Consider the following 23,639-nt stretch of genomic DNA (forward strand, 5'->3'; position numbering starts at 1 on the left):
GGAAACCTGGTGGGATTCATCCCATGACTGGGCGGTACATATTGAGGGCTATAGATTGTACAGAAAGGACAGGGTGGGGAAGAAAGGGGGAGGAGTTGCGCTCTATGTCAGTGAGCAATATACATCAACCCTTATCAAGACGGAATCCAAGGATGAGGAAGTAGAAGGATTGTGGGTTAGGCTACATGGGGGGCAAGGAGAAAGGGATTTGGTGGTAGGGGTCTGCTACAGATCCCCACATCAAGGGGAAGAAAGAGATTCGGGGCTCCTGAGGCAACTCTCGGAGACCATAAAAGCTAAAGAGGCGGTAGTCATGGGGGACCTAAACTACCCGGACATCTGCTGAGAGTCACAGACAGCAAAGTCCCACCGCTCACGAAGGTTTCTAACCTGTGTACAGGACCTCCACCTGACTCAGGAGGTACACGGTCCCACTACGAGGAATGCCATACTGGATCTGGTATTGGCAACGGGAGATGACATGGTAGGGGACCTCCAGATGGGTAGCCATCTGGGGGACAGTGATCACCTAATAATAGAATTCACCATAAGACGTCGAGTGGGTAAGGTAACTAGTAGGGTGAAAGTGCTAGACTTTAGGAAAGCTGATTTCAATGAACTCAGGCGATTAGTCAAGGACGCACTGCAGAGTAGGAGATTTGAAGACATGGAAGCCCAAGAAGGGTGGCTGTGCCTTAAGAAAACGATCCTTCGGGCACAAAGCAAGACAATCCCCGAGCGAGGCAAAAAAGGGAAAGGGGCCAGGAGGCTTCCCTGGCTGACCACAGAAATCCAGGGCAGCCTCAGGGACAAAAGGGGAGCACATAAAAAGTGGAAACAGGGAGAGATCACCAAAGATGAATATACCTCCTCTGCTTGTGCTTGTAGGGAGGCAGTTAGACAGGCCAAAGCTACCATGGAGCTGAGGATGGCAACCCAAGTAAAAGACAACAAGAAATATTTTTTTAGATATATAGGGAGTAAAAGGAAGGCCCAGGGAGGAATAGGACCCCTGCTAAATGGGCAGAAACAATTGGTGACGGACAGGGGGGACAAGGCTGAACTCCTCAATGAGTTCTTTGCCTCGGTGTTCCTAAGAGAGGGGCACGACAAGTCTCTCACTGGGGTTGTAGAGAGGCAGCAGCAAGGCGCCAGACTTCCATGCGTAGACCCTGAAATGGTGCAGAGTCATTTGGAAGAACTGGATGCCTTTAAGTCGGCGGGCCCGGATGAGCTCCATCCAAGGGTGCTGAAGGCACTGGCCGACATCATTGCAGAGCCACTGGCGGGAATATTTGAAAGCTTGTGGCGCACGGGCCAAGTCCCAGAGGACTGGAAAAGGGCCAACGTGGTCCCCATTTTCAAAAAGGGGAGGAAGGAGGACCCGGGCAACTATAGACCTGTCAGTCTCACCTCCATCCTTGGCAAAGTCTTTGAAAAAATTATCAAGGCTCACATTTGTGAGAGCCCGGCAGGGCAAATTATGCTGAGGGGAAATCAGCACGGGTTCGTGGCAGGCAGATCGTGCCTGACCAATCTAGTTTCTTTTTATGACCAGGTTACGAAACGCCTGGACACAGGAGGAGGGGTGGATGTCGTATACTTAGACTTCAGGAAGGCCTTCGATACGGTATCCCACCCCATACTGGTGAACAAGTTAAGAGGCTGTGACTTGGATGACTACACAGTCCGGTGGGTGGCGAATTGGCTAGAGGGTTGCACCCAGAGAGTCGTGGTGGATGGATCGGTTTCGACCTGGAAGGATGTGGGCAGTGGGGTCCCGCAGGGCTCAGTCCTTGGACCGATACTCTTTAATGTCTTCATCAGTGACTTGGACGAGGGAGTGAAATGTACTCTGTCCAAGTTTGCAGATGACACAAAGCTATGGGGAGATGTGGACACGCCGGAGGGCAGGGAACAGCTGCAAGCAAATCTGGACAGGTTGGACAAGTGGGCAGAAAACAACAGAATGCAGTTCAACAAGGAGAAATGCAAAGTGCTGCACCTAGGGAGGAAGAATGTCCAGCACACCTACAGCCTAGGGAATGACCTGCTGGGTGGCACGGAAGTGGAAAGGGATCTTGGAGTCCTAGCGGACTCCAAGATGAACATGAGTCGGCAGTGTGACGAAGCCATCAAAAAAGCCAATGGCACTTTATCGTGCATCAGCGGATGCATGACGAATAGGTCCAAGGAGGTGATACTTCCCCTCTATCGGGAGCTGGTCAGACCGCAGTTGGAGTACTGCATGCAATTCTGGGCGCCGCAATTCAAGAGGGATGCGGATAACCTGGAGAGGGTCCAGAGAAGGGCCACTCGTATGGTTAAGGGCCTGCAGACCAAGCCCTATGAGGAGAGACTAGAGAAACTGGATCTTTTCAGCCTCCGCAAGAGAAGGTTGAGAGGCGACCTTGTGGCTGCCTATAAGTTCATCACGGGGGCACAGAAGGGAATTGGTGAGGATTTATTCACCAAGGCGCCCCCGGGGGTTACGAGAAATAATGGCCACAAGCTAGCAGAGAGCAGATTTAGATTGGACATTAGGAGGAACTTCTTCACAGTTCGAGTGGCCAGGGTCTGGAACGGGCTCCCAAGGGAGGTGGTGCTCTCCCCTACCCTGGGGGTCTTCAAGAGGAGGTTAGATGAGCATCTAGCTGGGGTCATCTAGACCCAGCACTCCTTCCTGCTTATGCAGGGGGTCGGACTCGATGATCTATTGAGGTCCCTTCCGACCCTAACATCTATGAATCTATGACCAGAAAACCAGACTGTCCTCTATGAAACCGGATGAATGGCCACCCTAGTCAGATGTGGACAGTGGCCCTGAGCCAGCTGCAAGAAGAGGGTGAGGAGGCAGCCAACCAGATCCAGCCCTGTGGGGGTGAGGGGCCACAACTCAGCCAAATGGGGAAAAGCAGTGGAGAAAAGGGGCACAGCCCAGCCCTGACCTGGCTGTGCTGGGGGAGGGAGAGTTGCAATTTGGCAGTGAGGGAGGGTGGCCACTGCTCTCCTGTTGCCAAATTTCCCAGCCCATGGGGAGCCCTGTGGGACAGATGTGATGGCTCTGCAGACCACATTTGACCCTTGGGGTGGAGGCTGAACACTCCTGTCTTAGAAGAATAGCTTTTATATAGCTTGTACATGTGAGTGTTTGCAGGGACTGATTTTCCTCTTTGACAGATATTAAAAGGTATAAGACCTTCAGTTAAAATGGAATTACTCAAAGTATCAACATATATAAAGAATAAAATGTACAAATATAAGCCTATATTGTTGGTATAAATCTGCACAGAAACTAATAGATTAGGTATAGCATATTATATTACAAAATAATTTAAGTTGTATTTTCTATCAGTACTAAATAATCTAAACATTCAAATGTATTATGTAAAATAGAGAATTCTTCATTAAAATCAACTCTCTACTTAGTGCATATATATATATATATATATATATATATATATATATATATATATATATATAAAATATATAAAACAAAACAACACTAGAAACAAATCATTAATTTTAAGATGCTTTTAATGCAGTCAAGAAATTAAAGAAGCATTTGCAATCTTAACCAAATCTACATTTTGGAACATTTACATTCTAGTGATTTTTGAGAATTGTACAAATAGTAAAGAGTAATTTTTGTGGGGAAATCCATTTTGTCCATATACTCTGTGTTCCCACAGCAGTGATTCTAGGTCAGGAATCAAAAATTCTGAAAGAAAAAAAATGCAAAACGTTAGTTGTTGATATACTTCTGTTATGCCATGCTAAATGTCTATAATGTAACAGCTTTAAAAAAAACACTAAAAAAACATCATTTCACAACAGGGGCAAAGAAAATGTAGTATGTACTTTCCCAAGATTTTTTCTCATGAGCTGGATCATTTGTGGTTCAGTCCTCAAATCCTTAATTTCAGTGTGAATTCTACCTGTGTACAGAAGTCTTTTAATGATTTCTGGATCAAACTTGTAAAGATCACAATTTTTTCTAACATCTTTACCAAATTGACCTTCCGATCCAACATTAAGCTATACACTTCCTGGTTCACACGCTAGAAATGTATTTATTACTAGTGATAAACTAGAAATTTTTATGTGCCAACTTTTTAACTGCTTGAAATGCCTTTGGCTTACCGTATTTTCACGCATATAGCCCATCCACAGATATAAGCCGCATCCACATATAACCCACGGAAAATTTTATTTTTGTAAATTAGTCCGTGTATACACCGCACCCATGTATTCCCCATGGCGGCGTATACACAGGAAGGCGGCGTAGCCTGGCCTGCCCTGGCCCCCGCGGCAGCAGTGGTGCAGCCTGGGCCCAGCGGGGAGGCGGCGCAGCCCGCCCCGGCCCCAGCCTGGCCCCCATGGCAGCAGCAGCAGTGCAGCCCAGGCCCAGCAGGGAGGTGGCGCAGCCTGCCCTGGCCCCAGCCCCCGTGGCAGTGGCGGCGCAACCCAGCCTGCCCCAGCCCCCGCAGCGGCCCCCTTTTGAAAAAAAGTCTGTTCATAGCCCGCACCCCCGTATAGCCCGCACCCATCTGTTTTTTTTGTAAAATCGCATATGCCCAGCAGGGTATATGCGTGAAAATACAGTAATTCTTACAGGTGCTCAGCATCTGCAGCACCCATTGCCTTCAAGTTGATGGGCACGTACCAACAGCTCTGACCCTGATCCCAAAACAGGTTATAGATATCTCAAGTTGGCTATTCAAAAATCTCAGCATCCCAAATTAATGGATACTTTTTTCAAATACGTATCTTGGTTTCACTATAAAAAGGAACAGGATTTGAATATAGGTCTTCATTAAAAATATGAAATATATACCTTTTTAGCGGAAACCTGCTGATCTCCTTCCATTGCGTGGCTAGAAAATAACAATATCTGATAAGAAATTAACACTATAAAACAGACTGGTGTTTAAGTAATGCCCCAGATAATCCAATACCTACTGCATTTTAGATTCCTTGATTTGTCCCATATATTTTACCAGATAACTGCTCAGTTAAAATTAAGATATCTTTGTTAAAGTATTGGACAATGTTTGTCCATTTCTGAAAATCAACTATGCAGCAAAATTACTACTGATAAGTATTACAGGCTGCATTGTGCCAAGTCCTGCATACATCATCAAGGGGAAGAAGATGAAGGCATCTCTTCTACAAGGACTAAACATGCCTCTCAAGGTGTTGTTGGCTTTGACCCTTTAAAACCCTGAATAGCTCAACTTTTATACATCAGGGAGCACACCCAACCTTTGAGCTCATGTATTAGAAAACACTCAGGTCCTAGGACTTGAGTAGAAAATCCACAATTAATTGAAAGGGTCTAGGACAGGGATGGACAATTATTTGGGCCCGAGGGCCAGTTAGGGAGTTTTGGTGAGCTGTCGCAGGCCAGGTTACCCGCTTCCACCCCCAGCCATATAGTTTACCAAAACTCCCTAAGGGGCTCTGCTCCATGTTCTGCTGGGCAGCTGGGACAGGGCCATGGGCAAGCAGGAGGCACAGTCTGGGAACGGGCCCAGGAGGTAGGGCTGGGATCATGGGGCCATGACAGGGTGGGATCAGAGCCTAGGGCAGAGCCACGGTCTGCTCCCTGCACGCCCCTGCAATGGGTACCAGTTCCACAGGCAGAGGCATGTAGGGAGCGAATCACTGCTCGGCTCTGGACTTAGGCCCTGCACTTTCACTGCCCTGTGATCCCAGGGTCTCCATGGAGACCAGCTAGGACCCCTGTGGGCAGGGCTCGCAGCCAGGGAGATGGGATAGGGCCATAGGCATGTAAGCAGGGAGCAGTGTCTGGGAGTGGGACCAGGTCTGAAATCTTTAGGTGGTAACAGTGCAGGGCTGGGACACAAGGCAAAGCCATGATCCACTCCCTGCATGGCTTTGCCTGCAGAAACAGCACCTGTCACAGGGATGTGCAGACTGCAGATTGTGGCTGTGCAGGCCCTGGCCTTGCATTGTTACCCATGATCCTGGCCCCTTCTGCCTGAACTGTTCCCAGACACTGCTCCCTGCCTGCCTGTGGCCCCATCCCATCCACCCAGCCATGCACCCTGCCTGTGTGGGTCCCACCCCCAGTGGTGGGTATGGGATAGACAGGCTGGGGATGGGGCTGGCGGTGGCGGTAGCTGGAAGGAGCTGCCATTGCCAGGGCTGCCAGGAAGCGAGTCTGGCCGCGCTGCCCCAGCCCTGCTGCATGCCCAGGTGTGGCAGGACTGGAAGTATGCGCCATGGCCCAGACTGCCCCCTGTGTCTGGACCAGGTACAGCCAAGGGACCTGCTGCAAGCTGGATAAAATCCCTTGGCAGGTTGGATCCAGCCTGTGGGCCATATTTTGCTCACCCCTGGTCTGGCAGTAAGGCATTATCATGAGACACTGTTGGCTTGGAAGTCAAATCACTACCTTGTCCTTTAGAGTTTCAATTTAGTGGCTTTAAGACACTGCACAAGATTCACCTGTTTTCTCATGGGATTTTTTTTTTGGATATTAAGGACAGGAGCTTATGGACTGGCATGGAGTTTGATCAAAGGTTCAAGAGGGTAGAACTGAAGGTATGTTGACTGGAATTATGTGTATATGATGTCTAAAATTAATTGCAATGCCAAACATTACTTTGTAGAGTATTCGATTTGTTTATAAGAGTTCAAATGTACTGTTTAAAAAATGAACTGTACTGTTTAAAGTAGTATAAACTACATTATCTACAAAGAGATTAAAGGATTTAGGGACCATCCAAAAATTGGAGAGAAGAGGAAGCAGGGAAGGAAAAAGAACATAAAAAAGAAGGTGAGAAAGAATGGGAAGCACAAATGAAGAAAAAGAAACATGGAGGAAAATTAGAGAGGAACAGACTGAAAAGGGAAAATAAAGAATGGAAGCCAGAGTACCAACATTCATGCTGAATAGAAAACTTTTGAGAAATTCTAGGTTTGATTCTTCCTCTCCAAAACTCTATTATTGCTCTGAATTTAGCCTATTAAGATAATGCTCAAACTTGAAGTTTCATGCATGAGAAACAAATATCCAAAATACGCACCCCCTCTGCCAGAGAGTTTTCTATTTAACTAGAAAGAAAATGTTAAGAAGTTGACAAAAACTAGGAAAGTCAATATTAAAATGTTACATCTAATTATCTTTAGCTTAATCCTTTGTGCTAAAAAAGAACAATAAAAACTCAACAGCATGAGTTATGTATGGAAAACGGGCATTCCGATGAGATTGTTTTTACAACCACTTTACAGAAGTGTGATTAACAAAACAAAGTGTGACAAAAGTAGAAAAATCAAGTAGTGAGGCTGGTGAATATATAAATTACTAGAACAAAGCATATCACTGCATTTATTATGTATAATATGGAAATGCAATTTTGAACAAAGTCTGTAAGATAGACAAGCATAATTTATGTCCGTCTATCATGGGTTCTAAATCCTACTCAGTTCAAGGACTTTATATCTGATAATCAATAGCTTATTAAGAAATAGCATGGTATTACATCTATTCAGAATAAACAGTAACATTGCATGAAAAAATATTTTACTGTATTATTGGTAGGAAATTTTGCGATGATTTCTTTTTTCATTTGGTAAATCAAACCTTTTAGTTGTTTTCTTGAGGGCAATTTTCCCATGTCAAGATACTGACACTGACTCCAGGTTAAATATTTACAAACATTGCTAGCTATATTTGAGAAGTCCTCAGTACACACTCTGCCTATTATTTTGTTCAATATTTATACTGCAGTAGCACCTAGCAATTCCAATTTGCAGGGTTTGAATTACACTTTGACTCTTGAGGAGGCCTGCAAAAAAAAAAAGGGCTGCCCATCATGACGCCCTAATAAAATCAGAGACCCCCTTCAGGTTATGATTTTCAGATCTTACAGGGGAGATTTTGTCTCTTATGTGGGGCTTAACTCCTTTAGCTCCCCCATAATTCAAATCATGTCAATACAACAGTTGCACTAATCACTTTACAAACACAGGTTCTCTGCCTGGTAGATTTCACTTATTGAGTTCAATGGAAATTGAAAGAAGCATTTCTGAAGATGATAGGTGGATAGGAATGCTGATAGAACCTCAGCTATAATAAGTCCTTGCTCCTGAAACACGTTCCATTAGCATATACTTACTAATACCAAGTACAGTACTTTTTGCAATGTAATAAAGCTGCGTTTGAAAATTAAAAAAACAAACAGTCATACCCTGAAAATAAAGTAGCCTCTACTCTGAATCGCTCCAGGCCCTTGATATTCCTCCTGGAAAGAAGAATATATTTCAAATTACACATACTTGAATAGCTGAATTAAAAAATAAAACTGAAATATAAGTAATATCCAGAACTCATAAAGAAAATAAAAAAATTTCACACTACTTTGTGTTAATTTCATTTCTGTATTAAGGAAGAAAGGGGAGGTTTTCTAGCAATTGGTCTTCTCTATTACATATAGAAACCTAGTGACTCATTATATACCACTGGATCCCTTACTAGGCATGGTTTATGTCTTATTTTTCTCTTAACACAGGGGAACTCATTTTCAGGAATAAATTCTGAAGGCTAAATAACTTGGTCACAAGAAATAAATAAATGAAGGACAAATTCTGTTTCTACTTTTGACTCAGTCGTAGTTGCTTTAGAAATATACCAAGATGGATGAGCAGAATTTGACCTTGACATTCCAAGTTGCATCTCTCATATTTGTAACTGTACCAGGAAACATCCTGAGAATTTTTGTATGATGGAGCTTCTATCTCTATTCATTGTAGAAGGACAAAAGGAGGTAGAATTTGTAAACTTACAAAAGGAGGCACTTGGATTCTGGCACAGAAAGTTGGAATATTGGACAAAGCAATATGTAAGAGTATAATGATGCTATTTATATAGTCCAAAATTATTCCAAAGCCTAGTAAAAATACAATTCCATCCAGTACAATGGCTCTCAAACTATTCCAAACTGTGACTCCATATGTCATCAACATTTTGGGGACTATCTGCTTCATTTAGCTATAAGAAAAAGAAAGATGGTCATAACTCCATTGAACTTGTTCACACAACATTGAGAATCTACAATCTAATTAACCACACAGTAAGAAGGAGCCGTGCGTAATGTAAAAGGTCCAGTCCTGAAAACTTTCCACGCATGGAACTACCAACAACTTCACAAAGAGTTCCATTCACAGATAACCTGTAGAATTGAATCCAGTATTTTTACTGTCTTTGTTGAAAACAAATATTTGATTAAAGAGTACCTGCTGGAGACCATAATCAAATCACTTTAAAGACAAGATAGTTTAAATGTCATGCTTCCTATAACAACCTCAGATTTAGATTTATCTATTTATCATGAACTCTTTCACAGTTATTGGTATTTCATGATCAACAACTGTTCCTACATCAATGTATCACATAGATTATAATCACAAAATTCTCTGGTACAAAAGCATTTGTTATACCCTATTACTGTTTGAAGTGTATGATAGCAAGGTACACCCAAACATTTCCTATCATAGGACTCCCTAGATCCCAGGAAGCTCACAAAAGGTGATAAGGCTTCAAATTCACATAATTCTTGAGTCTTATAGAGCATGTTAGAACCTTGTTCTGAGTTTACAGGAGATATTATTTGGCTGCTGGCTTTGATTTATAGAGACTGTCTGTTTCATGTTCCCTCTTTCATATGCCTCTTTCTAGAATTAACTATATTTGACACATCATCTGTATTAGTCTACTTAGCTTACTTAGTCCATTTAAAAAGGCTAAGAAAAGAGTGTGTAAAGAAGGTTCTCTAGATGGCCAATATCTGTCATTATATATTATTTGCTGATGTCCTGTAGGAACACACACATTATAATGTAATCAAAGGGGAAAAAATTATCAAACAAGGGAAAAGGGTAAAATAAATACATAGAAATGCAATAAATATCCATGTCAAAACAAGGAAACAAAGAAACATAATATAAAATGAATTAAGAGAACAATTGACATGAAAAAGTTTATTTTATAGAATTAACATCTAACATGCTCAAATCCTCTGTTGATAATCTGACACTACCTTTGAGGAGGAATTAACAGTTACACTACTCAAGTTCATATTAAGTATATGGCATTAAGAGAACACTGAGTCAAAGTCTTTCTGCATCTGCACAAAACTCCAAAGCTTTCAGGGGCTGGAGCAATTCAAACAACTTGCCTATCTTACCCATCTCCAGCTGCTCTAAAAAATCTCCCACTGGATCCCTTTCATCTGTCTGCCTTGTAGGTGGATGTCCTTGAAATATTTCCTTTTTAAAAATCAGAACAGTCTTGCAGATCCCATCTTTGGCCTATATTCTCCCAAACCAAATATGACCCAAAAAGGAAGTAAAACCATAGTAAAGTTGATGCTGGGCTAAGCAGAGGGTAGGTTGTATACAGGAGTTTGCTTTCCTCCTCTACATAACCATCTTTCCCCTCTTCGTGTGTGATCAAGGCCAGAGGCAGAAGGTGTATATGCAGCAGACAGTATGCCCCTTTCGTTCTCCTAGTTTCCTGTTGCCTAGGCAAACGTCCAAACCACTAGGTTATTGGGTGACTAGGCAAGTGCCCAAATAGATTGTACCTCTACTGAGCACACTCAGTAGGTGCACATGGGCTTGTGAAAAAGAGCTGAACTGCGAACTGTGAATAAAAGTACGTGCAGATATTACACTTAGATCGACCAAACTAGGGTTAGGTCAATCTAAGTGCTGAACCATACATACGGTTGGAGAGTTCAGATCAGACAAAAAATGGCCAACCCAACCTTAGTTCACCTGAGAAGCTGCGCTATATATATTGGATTAACCCACGCTCAAAGTAACTGAATGTGTGTGTACATTCAAAGATCAGCCCTGGTACTAGGAAAGCCCAGCCACTCACCCCCAGCCCTGGGGCTGTGCTTTTCCTTCCCTGTCACCACCTTGACTATGCTATATTTAGCCCTCCATCCCCCCCACCCATGGATGGACAGCCCCCTCCCCCAACCAGCTCCCCCTAAGGACCTACCAACCCTCTTCCCACCCCCCCACCCCCCATAGACCTGCCAGATCCTTCCCCCTCATATCACCAGTCCACTCCTGGATCTGCCAAACCCCACTGTGAACCCACTACAACCCTCAACCCCACCCATACCTCCCTCCACCCCAACTTATTTAGAGCACATTGTCAGAATAGTTCTCAGCACCAGCAAAAATGTGTACAAGTGGAGATCTAATCTGCAATCATGAAGCTTTAAGTAAGCCATGCAATTGTGGATCAAGTTCCAGGGATGTGTGTACATGCCTTAAGTGCCAAAAACTGCAGCTACATGGCACACAAATGAAATAGGAGAGTCAGGGAATGTTTGCATAAGTAATAATATATTAGATGATGGATTGTTCAGTCAAGCTTTTTCTTAATTATTTGATCAACTACTTACTAAAGAAAGGAGATCAAGTTAGAGAGGTCTTACCTGTTACAGAAAAAAATATTAAAATACTAATTCTATAAGCTGAGGTTGTAAGAACAGTACGGAAGATCTTCAATGAAATATCACTACATTAACACACCTACGACGGAAGCAAAAAAGGGAAAAAATGAAAGCATCTAAAAGAGATTCTTGTGGAAAAAAGGCTGAACTTTAAACGACAGGTAATTTCTCAAATATCTTTGGTATTTATGCTTCCTGAAAGCGTAATGTATATGTTTAACAAGATAATTAATGTTCACAGCAAGAAACCAAGGGAATGGTTTTACACAAGATACATGTTTCCATGTAGTGCTATAATAGAGATTTGTTTTTCTGCCATGCCCTGCATTCTTGGCATCCAGAAGAATGGAGGTTTTTTTCACATTCTCATCACTGCTATAAGAATTTATACTATAAAGTGCACTCCTCAGCCATATTTCTATCATCCTTAGGTAATCAGGTTTGTCTCAATGCTGAAAATTTGCAATGCTTAACCAAGTGAACTGTACATATAGCTTCAAACTTTACAATGCAAAACTTTAACAAAATTCTGTGGAAAAATTATTACAGATTCTAATGTTAAAGGCCAAATTCTGACACCTTCATGCAGAGTAGTCCCTTATTGTGTCACAAATTCCACGGAATTCATTTTTGGAAAATGATAGAAGAATCTTTTTATTTGTCTGTTAATCAAGTGAAACTCCCATTGAAATCAATGAGAAGTTTATTTGAATAAAACTTAAGTACAACCTCTGTAATTTGGCTCATATTTCTTAACTGTATTGTACTATATCCATGATCACAAGGGCTAACCCTGTTCCCTGTTGCTGGCTGAGTAAGGTATATCCAGATGTCCAGTGCCACTAAGCATATATGCATGCCATGATATTTTTGTCAAATTTAATTTATTAAATCAATGTAGCAAATTTTTCAGGTTGTGTGTTTTTGCCTATGGGAATGCTTTACTTTTAAAGTAATGTTTTTAAGTGGCACTACCTTGTTATGGATCTGGGGAAGGGTCATAAAATTCTCTGGGGAGGGTAAGGTCTCTGTTTGCACCTGGGATGAAAAAGAAAGAAAACATTTTGTTCAGTTTTTACAGTTTGTGTAACTGCCTTCTAACTGCCAACGTAATCATGTTGCCACATAGTCCTTTCACAGAGAGTGATAAAATAAGCCAACACAAGTAAAGCAGTAGACATGTGTTACTCCCCTACCTTCCCTTCAGGAAGAATACTTATTGTATAGCATAAGTAACTAGTGCAGAGACGGGCAAGTATATCAAATAAAGATAATCTCATTCTCAGTTTCAGACATCTTTGTATGTTTTAGTCTCGCTTGTCTATCAAGTCCATTGTTAAGATGCTCAAGCACTTAACTGCTTATACCCATAACTACAGATAAGAATATAAAACAAAATTAAATGCATAACCTAATTATAGGGGTATAGGTTGTAGCTGTGTTGGTCTAAGGACACAGGCAGACAAGGCTCTTTATCTGAATTCTTTTATTAGACCAACTCAAATAGTTAGACAAAATGTTATTTGCAAGCTTTTGGGTATAAATACCCTTTGTCAGGTCAATTATAACCTACTTATAATCAATCCCACACCAGAACTGAAACAAAGTTAAACCAGAATAATTAAAATAAGATTGCTTACCAATGGAAAGTGGAATCTCCCACAGGGAAAAGACTGGAAAAAACACCTAAAACAAGTGAATCTTCAGGCAAGACTACCTTGTATCACAAGGATAAATTGTCCTTTAAAGGCACAGTGAAGGGCTCTGTGGTGTGGAGGTCTATTGTCTCAAGCAGGACTGTTCAATGACTGACAGGACAGTTCACTAACTGCTAGGTCTTGTCAACACTAGAAAAAATAGTAACTATCTTATAGCCCTTGACCCGCAGGGTGCAGCTAAACAAGTGATAGCAGTGCAGCTAAAGCAGATAGGGGTCAAACATTCTTGATATCAAGTCACAAAAACTGCTTGTTTTAGGTTGCCCTTTTGCACATCACTGACTTTATTTCCTTGGGGAAAACTTGCCCCTTAGGACAAAACATAACTCATAAATCATCAAACAAAGACAGCAACAATAAAGGGTTAAGTCACACCAGGAAATCTTTTCCCAGATCTGGCTCAGTGTGGAAGCCTCTGCCTCGCAGCCTTCTCTGTCTCTCTTCTAGCTCCCCTCCCTGGGAGCCCTTAACTTCTTGTTACTCAGCCAGTTATCCTCATTAACTGCGTCAGTCTTCCTTACTGCCTGCAGTGGGGCTGCTGCCTTTGCTACTTGCAGCCTGCCCCCAAGAGGGAAACACTCTTCCAACCCTTATAACTTATGGTTGAGGAGGATTAGTAGGGCCCACTGATTCGGGCCCAGCTCTCTTGGCTCTGCCCAACCCCTCTTGGCATTCCTGGTCCAGGGTGAGGCTTGTCTCAGTTCTCCCTAGCCCCCCTGGCATCCCTGCCTAGGGCAAGGCTGCGCTCAGCACTGCACCCCAACCCCAACAAGCATCTCTGGCCCAGGCAAAGCAGTTTCTTGCCTCTCAAATATTTGGGCTTCTGCCTCATGTCTTATGCCCTCTAAACATCATATGCCATTTGGGCACTTAACAGCCCCATTTGTTTTCTCATCAACACCACTGTCTTGGCTTACCAGCCTTCAATTCCCATAACCTCAGGGTTAGTGATTCCCATGAGCTCCTCTTTATCTAGCTCAGAACCAGCTTATACCCATTACAGCCAGTGTAGTCTTCCTTCTCCCCCCATTAACTGGTCCCCATTCTTGTGTCTGTCCTCTCCTAGAGGACAGTGATGGGTTTCCCAGCAGTTCCATGCCTTGCCCCAAAAGTTCCTTAGGTCTCAGGGTGGTTGTGGTACCATATCGGTCTCTGTTTGGCAGTCTTTGTAAGGAGCTGTCTCTCTATCCATTTTTTCATACGTGGCTCTGCTACTTAATATCTGTCCATTAAGCATTGCTATTGCTCAAGTGGCTTCTGTGGGATGTTCAACGTTAACTGTTCCCATGCCTCTGCTTTTACTCTTCTTGTTCTTCCATATCTCAGTGTACCTTACACTACCTGCCCTTTGGGACATTTGCTTTTGTCTCCTTTGGCCTATCCCGAAACACAGATCGCTTCCCAACATAGTGGACCTGAGCCTGTCAGCCCTCCAATTTGGCTTACCACTGAGCATGATATTCAGATCTTTCCTCACAGCTGTTGTTGCAGGTGCTCTCACCATCTTCTCATCTGGCGTCAGTCCCTGTCCTGGTAGCATCTAAGGCAGGTCATTCTCCGTGCTCACCTTCTTTTCTTGGTTGTCCTCAGGGATTTCTCCATCCTCGCCTCTGACTTTCATTTGCTGGTGGGTGTTCTGTCTGCCCACTCCAGCAGAAATTCCTGCTCTGGCCTACTGGTTCCCATAGTGACCCGCAGGACCTCTTCTGTGCCCTGCAATTTCCCCACCCCTGTGTGTGCCCAGCAAGGTTTGGTCCCTTCTCTCTTTTTCTGTTTAGGGTAATTTCCCCTCAAACAGTCTCTCAGCCCCCATCCTGGGACACTATCCCTCCTCTCACTCTTAGGGAAATTCCTCCCTAGAGTGGAGATGAATTGGCTTTAGTCCATGGGTAATGACACACCCATTGCCTATAAACCCCACCATTAAAGACCACCACCCCATGCCTTTTTGAATGGCATATCTGGAATCCATGGGTTTGGGCTGTCCACTTTCTGGTGGGCTCCACTTCTCCCTTGGTATGAGTCCTGGCTCTTTAATGTGGGTTTGGACTCTCTTTGTTCTCAGGCCAATTGACCTATTTCTCCCTTCAGGACCTTTATTGTCTTCCTTGGGGTTTCTTCCCCTGTCCCAACCTCACAACCCCCATTCTGGGTGTCTCAGTCTCTTATCCATTCATAGCTGTGGTGGACACCATCATGGTCCCCTCTTCTTCTGGCTGCCCTTCTCGTTGAGGCTGCACCAGAGTTAGGGCTTCTACAATACCTGTGTCATCTTTGGTTGCCTCCAGGAGCACTACTCCTGTAGCTAGACCCAGTTTGTGGGTAACTAGCCCAAACCTTCTAGGTTTCTTGCGACCTTTTCCCATAAGTGTGGTGTAGCAAAGGAACTTTCTTTTCCATATCTGTCCACCTGCTTTGACAACTCAAGTGTCTCCTCTCAAGAGTCCTCATGCTGGGTGGTAAGTTTTGCCAGGTCCATAACTCAGTCCTTCTATTTTTTGGTTGACTCGAGCATGTTGCTCCTACAACTTCAGATTGAGGCATTCCATTTCTTGCCCGTGTCACAACCCAAGTTGTGAGTTTTTGTTTTGTGTGCTTCGGCACAGCTAAATTGCTCCCCGCTAAATTGTTCCCGCCAAATTGCAGCTTCTTTGCACGGTGGAGTTTTCTGCTGCAACAAAGAACCCCGGGTGCAAAAGAAGTTCCCGCCAATTTGTAGCTTTCTTTGCAGTGTGCATTTCTAAGTTGCAGCACAGTGATGCACGTTGCAAAGAGTTCCCACCATTTGTATTCTAATTCGAGCCCCATTATTGGTTTACGTTAAATTATTCATACGTGGCAGCTAGCGATTGGCCTGCTAGCCATATAAAAGGCTTGTGTGGTTTCCGCCCTAGTTGGAGGACTCCACGAACACCAGGAGAAGGAGACTTTGCGCTGTGTGAAGATCTCTAAGCGCTGCGGATCCTCACGGACCCAACGCATTCTAAGCAGGCAACAGAGGTCTGATCAGCCTCTAGCCTCTCCCCGTCGCCGTACGATCCTAGACATATCCTTCCCTGCGCGCCAAAGAGACGGATCCACGGAGCCTAGCAAACTTCGTGTGAGCGAGTCTATTCAGAGCTCTTTACCGAACGGACTTTCTCCGGTTGGTCCGACAGGCTCGCAGTTTAGAGCCTCCAACCGGATGGGCTAGAAGAGTGTTCCCGGAGGAACTCTAGTCCGCCTCTCTTCTTTTCTATCCGCAACTGTAACTCAAGCAAGTTTTTCAGCCTGCACCGCGACCATCTCGGTGTAAGTAAACAATCTTAAAATCAACCGTTACGCATCTGTGCCTAATTCTAGCTCGGCAACCTCCCTCTCCGAACCGGCCTGCCCGGGCTGCCGGCCACAGCCCACGTGCAGAGCGACAAAAAGGGCCTGGGGCTTGACCCGGCCCGCACAGCCTGGTCTCCCCTTCAACTGGTCAATCTCTGCACCACACCCCAAAGGTCTAGGTCCAATTGCCTGTCCAACTCCTGAACCTCTTTGGTCTGCTGGGGTTCTGTTTTCACTACCTCTAGCTGTGCCTGGGATTCAGCGAAGAGTTAACTCAATGCCTCTACTTCCTTCAGGTAGCTCTGACATTCAGGACTGGTCATCTCCAAGTGCGCCTTTAGCTGTGCTTTCGAAGATTGTACTTAGACTTGGGACCTTTGAAACTCCTCTTCAGATACTGTTAGTTTTGCTCTCCACACCTGCTCCCCCTTTTCCAAGCTCTCCTGCAGTGCCTGAAGGATGCCTTCTGCCTCAGACAGTGGCTCAGTATTGCTAACGCTATGCTTGTAAAAGGCTCTGAGCTTCTTTTGCCTGTTGTAATCTAAGTGCTGAATCAAGAGTTCAGTCTTCACCTGCTGCTTCACCACTTCCAGAACCTTGTCCTGAAATTCTCATGGCCCCTCATTGTAGGTCTGCTGGGAGGGGACAGTGACCTCGGAAAAACAGGAAGCAATGTCTGCTTCCCTGTGCTGCTCTGTCCCTTCCCTTGCTCTGTCAGCAGCACATAGCTGTTCCTCCAATGCTCTCTCAACTGTAGCTGACACTTTTATTGCTTGCCTATTCCTCTTTCACAGATCCTCACTTTCAGGTTTCAGTTGTTCCGCTATCTCCTTTAGTTCCCTGGCTTCATTTTCCTGCAAGGAAGCTAGGTCTGCTTTTTCCTGGAACCTTGACCATAGCTGGCTCACTTCAGCTCGGTTAGTGGCCTGACAACCTTTATTTGTTCCTGCTTCCCCTGCCTGGCCTACTTCCCTGAGGATTTCCCTGGATGTGAATTTCTTTGTGAGTTGTGTTTTCTCAGCAGTGGCTTCCAGCAGCTTCATCTCTAGCACACTGAGCTTTTCTTCATGCTCTTCCTGGGAATTCAGCCGTCTCTCCAGGGCTTCTATTGTCCCTTTCTGCAGGCACTGCTGCTGATCCCTTTTTAACTGCTGCAGCTGCTCCCTCTGGAACTGCTGCTGTTGCAGCACCTCCAGCCCCTTCAGCAGGGCTCCTGTCTCCATGCTGCAGTTTGCTTTAAGCTGCTGTGTTCTCTACCACGTGCAGTGGGTTGTATGTTTGCACAGCACAGTCTTTATTTCCATGGGGCAAACTTGCCCCTCAGGACACAACGTAACTCATAAATCATCAAACAAAGACAGCAACTAAAGTTGCAAAGGCACCCTGCAGTCTTTTCCTGGACCTGTAGAGAGTGCTTTGGCTCCATGCTGCAGTTTTGCCTCATAGCCTTCTCTCTCTCCCTCTCTCTTCTCCAGCTCCTCTTCCTGGGTACCTCTTACTCAGCCAGTTATCCTCATCATCTGCTCCAGTCCTCCTAGACAAGCATGCAATCTTTCCTTACCACCTGCAGCTGGGCTGCAGCTCCTGAGACATGCAGTCTGCTACACTGCTCTTAACAATAGCTATACTAACTATTTCTGTGGGTACTAACTGTTCCACTGTAAAAGCAGAAAGGCTATAGAACAGGGGTGGGCAAATGCGGCCTGTGGGCCAGGTGCAACCCGCCAGGCCATTCTGTCTGGCCTGCGAGGCCCCTAAAAAATTTAGAAAATTAATAGTTATCTGCCCCTGGCTGCCTGTCCTGCGACCCTCGATGGCTTGCCAAAACTCAGTAAGCGGCCCTTCACCCCAAATAATTGCCTGCCCCTGCTATAAAACAAGGGTAGGCAACCCCCAGCACTTGTGCCACAGCATGGGATGTGAAGGCATTCTGTTTGGCATGAGCACCTCAGGGTGGATGGCAGAGAAAGGGCCAGAGCTGTGCTGTCACAACAAGGATCGGGCCCGTTGGCACTCCCCCGCTATCCGCCCCCTGGCATGCCAACATCTTTCAAGTTGGGTTTAGGGTATTACTGTCTTTATTCAAGAAAGTACAATTTTTTCCATAAACAGCATCTGAAAACATTGCCTAAGATGTATTTATAAAAAGGAATGAGATGAGTCCTCTTGGTATTAAGTGCTTTCAAGATTAGAAATGGGTAACAAATATACAAAAATGTGTCCAATTGGACATCAATTTTACAACATGCACAAAAGTTTATACAAAGTCCGGTAATACGCAAGCCTTATAAAGGCCTGATTCTGCAAGGTGCTCCATCAGTTTCATTAAAAGTTGAGAGTAGAATCTTTTGGAATACTAAAAACCCTGTATGTTCTTATTAATTTGAGATAATTTTAAAGCACTTTTCTTGCTATTAGATTTTTTAACAGCTTTTCAGTACGGTAAAAAACCTTCCTTCAGTTCTGAAAACAAAATACCATATTTACTTAAATACAAAACAAGTCCTCCCCCATGATCAGCATGGGGAAAAAAGCCCCTCATCTTACATTCACATACAAGAAAGCCTCATTAAATATATTATCTAACATTAAAGTACTGCTAAAAGCAGCATATGCTCAATAACGAAAGATAATTATGAATTCAGTTAAATGCAGCCAAACTCAAACAAGACTATAAAAGCCATAGCCCACACTGGGTAAAAGTACTGATCAGAGTTTACCAAATAGATAGATTAATCTATTAATCAGGATAGTTAATTTGAACAAGAAATACAGTAGCACCCATTGTGTACAGTCCCCCTCAGTGCCAACTCCTTTTCAAGTCATGGTGAGCCACTACACTGCATACATTTTTACTTCCTCTTCACTCCCACAGTTGATCTGTGCCTTTCTTTCCCATTCCCAATGATTCCTGTTTTTTCACAAGCCTTAAATGCCTGGTAAACATCACAAAATGCGACCCCAAACAGTTCACCCAGAATCCCTGTGTTGCCCCCTCTCTCAGCCTGTCACATATGATTGGGGGAGGGAGGCAGAGAAGCAGGGTATCTGGAGTACACACACATAGTGAGCAGTGCTGAGCTGTGGCATCACCATGGCTTGAAACACTGTTGTATCTCCTGGAGCCCAGCCCAATGAACTATATGGTAAATCACAAGCCTTTGAGTTTTGGATCAATATCATGCATAGGTTGTACGATATATAAATAGGTACAAAAGTGCTGCTTAAAAGTATGTTTATGGAGTACCTGTGCTAAAACTTGCAGCAGTTTAAAAAAAAGTGAAATCCCTTAATTCTGAATGAACTACGTCTATGGGTACTATGGGCGCATCTACACATCAACATATGCCAACGTTGCTAAGGACCCATGCTTTAGTACTTGCTTTTGGAAGTACTAAAGCATAGCACAGTAACAGCCTGTACTGCACCATGCACGTGGCACACAGATTTCACTGCTCTGTTGCGATAGCAGCCTGCTAAAATGGCGGGGGCGGGGTTGCCGCTATGGCGATGTTGCTGCTGATCATGTGTTGAACCACATGATTTCTACATTGCCGTAGCATGCATACAGCAATGTAGCGTGTCACTATGTCACCATAGGGCAATGTGTAGATGCACCCTATATGCAAATAACTACAGGTCTGTTTATTTTAAGGTTTTTTTCAGTGTTTTCAAATTTGCTCCTAATTTCCATGTGCTCAGGGAGAGCAAGGTCTGACAGTAGGGGATTGGGGGGCGGGAAGAGGCTGTGAAGGGAAAAAGAGGAGGAAGTTGTGGGGCAGAGGGCAAAGGGGATGCCCGACCCCTTACCAGCTTTATTTTCCCTGCTGTAGCAGTGGGAAGTGGACAAATTCAAGGCAAACCTTCAATAAATTAGATTCTATACCTGGAAAATTATAACAGATTTACAAATTTTCCATATATAGCATCTAATTACTGGGGGAGTCATTTTTTCAGGGTCACTTTATATTCAAGCAAATATAGTACCAAGAATTTTATTTTAGGGTAATGCTCAGAGCTGACTTCTCCCCTTACTTTTGTATGTTTTATTCTTCTATTTGTACCTTCACTAAGTTCAAAACACTTGCTTTTCAGTTCAACTGATCAAAGCAAAAGAAGAATCAAGCTTATTGTGTCATAACTTGCTTCCCTACTTGTCTTGGGCTACATATTTTTAAAAATCACAAATCAGTAGGCTTTTTCTATTTTTTAATCAAGAAAAAACCGACATTCTCGAATATATCATGCTACAATTTGAAAAGAAAAAAAACTTTTGATCAGAACAATCAAAAGTCAAGAGGGAATGTTCTGACTCCTGGCTTAAATTAAAGCATCATTTTCTCTGTAATGATTAGAAAATTCTTGATGTTATAAGTCATTATGTATTTTTATACACAGTTTAGGTAAAAGCAAACAAAGAGAAATCCCTAGCCCAAAATACAAATAAACCCATATTCAATGCTATATAATACACTACATTTAAGATTAAAAAAATGTACAAATGAATATGTATACACACACAGTATAAATATTATATAAATATAATAGTTCATTTGTACATTGTAATAGATAGATAGATAGAGCTTTTGTCATTGTTCTATAGTTTAGAGTATATTAGTTTTCATTTTTAAGTGTTATACATCAACAGGTATGTGCATATTTTGCATTAATTAAAACAAATTTAAAGCATACAAAAACTCCCATGTTAAATAAAAAGTGCACTAATGCAATGTTGCACTTTTTGAAAAAATGCTATGAATGGGAACATTTAGACAGGACATGTTCAGAAAGTTAATGAAATTACAATGTATGGAAATGCAAGCATGCATAGTTTAAGGTTACATACGTCCATTTTGTCTCTCTTCAGTCTTCTCTCACTGAGTTGGGGAACAAGTTGCAGCAAGGGATGCAGGACAGACGACTGAGAGGACATGAACAGATACATGAGCAACAATGAAACCCTGGCCTTGTGATGCAAAGAATGTCTCTCGCAGCGATACTGATTTATGGACAGAGCATGCAGAACAAAGGACAGAAGATGTTAATTGAGAAAGGTTATTTCACTGAATACTCTGCATTAATACCCGAAAAAGCTGGCATGTTTGTTTTTGCCATGAATGCAATTCCCACAGAGATGACATAAAGGGCAATATATACCCCCAAACTTTATCATGATAAGTGTCTGTTCATATCATGTTCTGGGAAAGAACTCCCAGCTCTGACTGTGATCAGCCTGTGAAAAAGCCAGCTCTGCACTTTGAATCGAATGAACTGTACAGAGAGGCTATGGACAGACATTTAAAAAGCCAGAGCCTGAATTGATTCAATTTCTGAAGGGTAGTCTAACCTGCCTAGATTGAAACAATTTGCAAGTGAATAAACATTCACTTTTAACTCAGGAAATGCAGGCACATGCCTGCAGTGGCTCAGGCCAGAAGCTGGGGGGCAATAGAGCCTGCCCTCAGCTGCAGGAAAGCTGTAATTGGGGGGGGGGGAGGGGTGGCCAGGCCCAGCAGTAGTCTCAAGTGTGTGGCCAGGGTGGGGGCTTAATTCCCCCCCTCCCTGTGCCACCAGCACAAACCTGAATTGGGGTCTGCCTGGCACTCCCTTCTCACTGCTGCACAGGCAAGGGCAGGGGCAAGAGCATGACCAGAGGCCAGCCAGCATGGGCCCCTGAGGCAAAGGCTGCAGAGCATGCTGGGATGCTAGGGGACTCTGGTTTAACTTAAACCAGGAAGGGGTCTGGAATAGAAGTTCCATAAACTGGTTTGGGCTCAATCAGTTAAGTCTGATACTACATTCAACCAGGTTTTTCTCAAACTGTTCTCAGCCATCGTGAAACTGGTTTATGTGCACTGAACTTATGTTCTGTTACAGGTTTAAACCAGTTTCTGATCACTTAAATCAGTTTATGTGTAACCTGTCCCTAGGCAAAATGTCGTGGGAAAGCTTTCCTATTCCACATCTAAATACTACCCACTCTGTGGGCACATCTACACGTACTCCTGACTGCACAGTTGGTACTCTCTGCAGTCATTTAGCACTTGCTTGCTTTAATACTGAGCAGTAGCAATGAACAGTAGCTTGTCAACATACAGCCAACTGCAAGAGAGGGCCTCAGGGAATGAGACTCCAGTGTGGGAAGCAAGTCTTAAATTATAATTACCAATATTTGTATCTAAACTACATTTATGTATAAGACAAGAATAGAGCGTTTCTGATATACTAATTACTCTTAATCAAAGAAGCACAACAAAAACTGAACTAATTTTTAAATTACTATTGTTACAAAAGTTACAGAATATTTAATAAGCAAAATTACATGTTGCCACTTTTTATATTTTCATTGATGTAAAACAAAATTATTATTAAACATATAGTGCTTCATGCAGTTAGAAAAATCCCTCAAAATTAAAGATTTGCTAAAGTTCCACAGCTATCAAAGTACTAACATCAAACTGATTGTCATGAATAAATCCAAAGCAGCCCCATATCCCCAGTAAATTGACTGCAGCTATAAAATGTCACTGAAAGTTTAGAAAATGTGTTCTAGTAAAGATTCAAAGTATTACCAAGGGAAACATATAGAACAAGACAATAATGGACAACAATGTCATGTCAGAATAAGCCTTCAAAGTGAAATGTCTGAATAAAAAACAACCATGTTATGAATGAACTTTGTGGTTTACTACAGTGTGGTCCATTAATTAAATTAGGAGATTTTCACAGATTCATTGATGCTAGGGTCAGAAGGGACCTCAACAGATCGAGTATGACCCCCTGCCTAGTCAGGAAAGAGTGCTGGGGTCATATGACCCCAGCCAGATGCTTCTTATTTTTATACTATTTTATGATATGTATTTATTTATTAGATGTATATGCCACCTTTCCCCAAAAGGCTCTGCAGATAAAGGCATAAATTAACATTTGTTAACATCAGTCTCAAAACAAAATTTTAAAAAACTTTTAATCTGACAATTTTTTCTATTTTCTATTCATCATAAAAATAAAAAAATCAAAATTATTTTACCAGACTTTGCCTAACAAATGCTTATTACATATATTTAATAATTTTGAACGTTTGTGGCCAGGGTTTCAGTAGGTT

The 23,639-nt window shown here is 43.1% G+C and overlaps 1 protein-coding gene across 5 annotated transcripts in view; it reads right to left on the minus strand.

The window, feature by feature from the left end:
- Positions 1-3,519: 3,519 nt before the first annotated feature.
- Positions 3,520-23,639, minus strand: part of NMU (neuromedin U) — a 49,481-nt gene continuing 29,361 nt past the window's right edge. For 2 of the 5 annotated variants that reach the window (XM_059721757.1, XM_059721756.1), the window contains 5 exons: positions 21,381-21,455; positions 12,477-12,539; positions 8,220-8,273; positions 4,838-4,877; positions 3,520-3,721 (listed from right to left, as the gene is read on the minus strand). In XM_059721757.1, coding sequence (XP_059577740.1) covers positions 4,842-4,877; positions 8,220-8,273; positions 12,477-12,539; positions 21,381-21,455 — 228 coding nt within the window. In that variant the 3' untranslated portion in view covers positions 3,520-3,721; positions 4,838-4,841. The remainder of the gene's footprint in view (positions 3,722-4,837; positions 4,878-8,219; positions 8,274-12,476; positions 12,540-21,380; positions 21,456-23,639) is intronic. The other 3 variants (XM_059721759.1, XM_059721758.1, XM_059721760.1) reach the window with 2 other exon arrangements.

This window comes from Alligator mississippiensis, chromosome 2 (assembly GCF_030867095.1).
Source record: "Alligator mississippiensis isolate rAllMis1 chromosome 2, rAllMis1, whole genome shotgun sequence".
In the NCBI taxonomy this organism is placed as follows: Eukaryota; Metazoa; Chordata; order Crocodylia; family Alligatoridae; genus Alligator; species Alligator mississippiensis.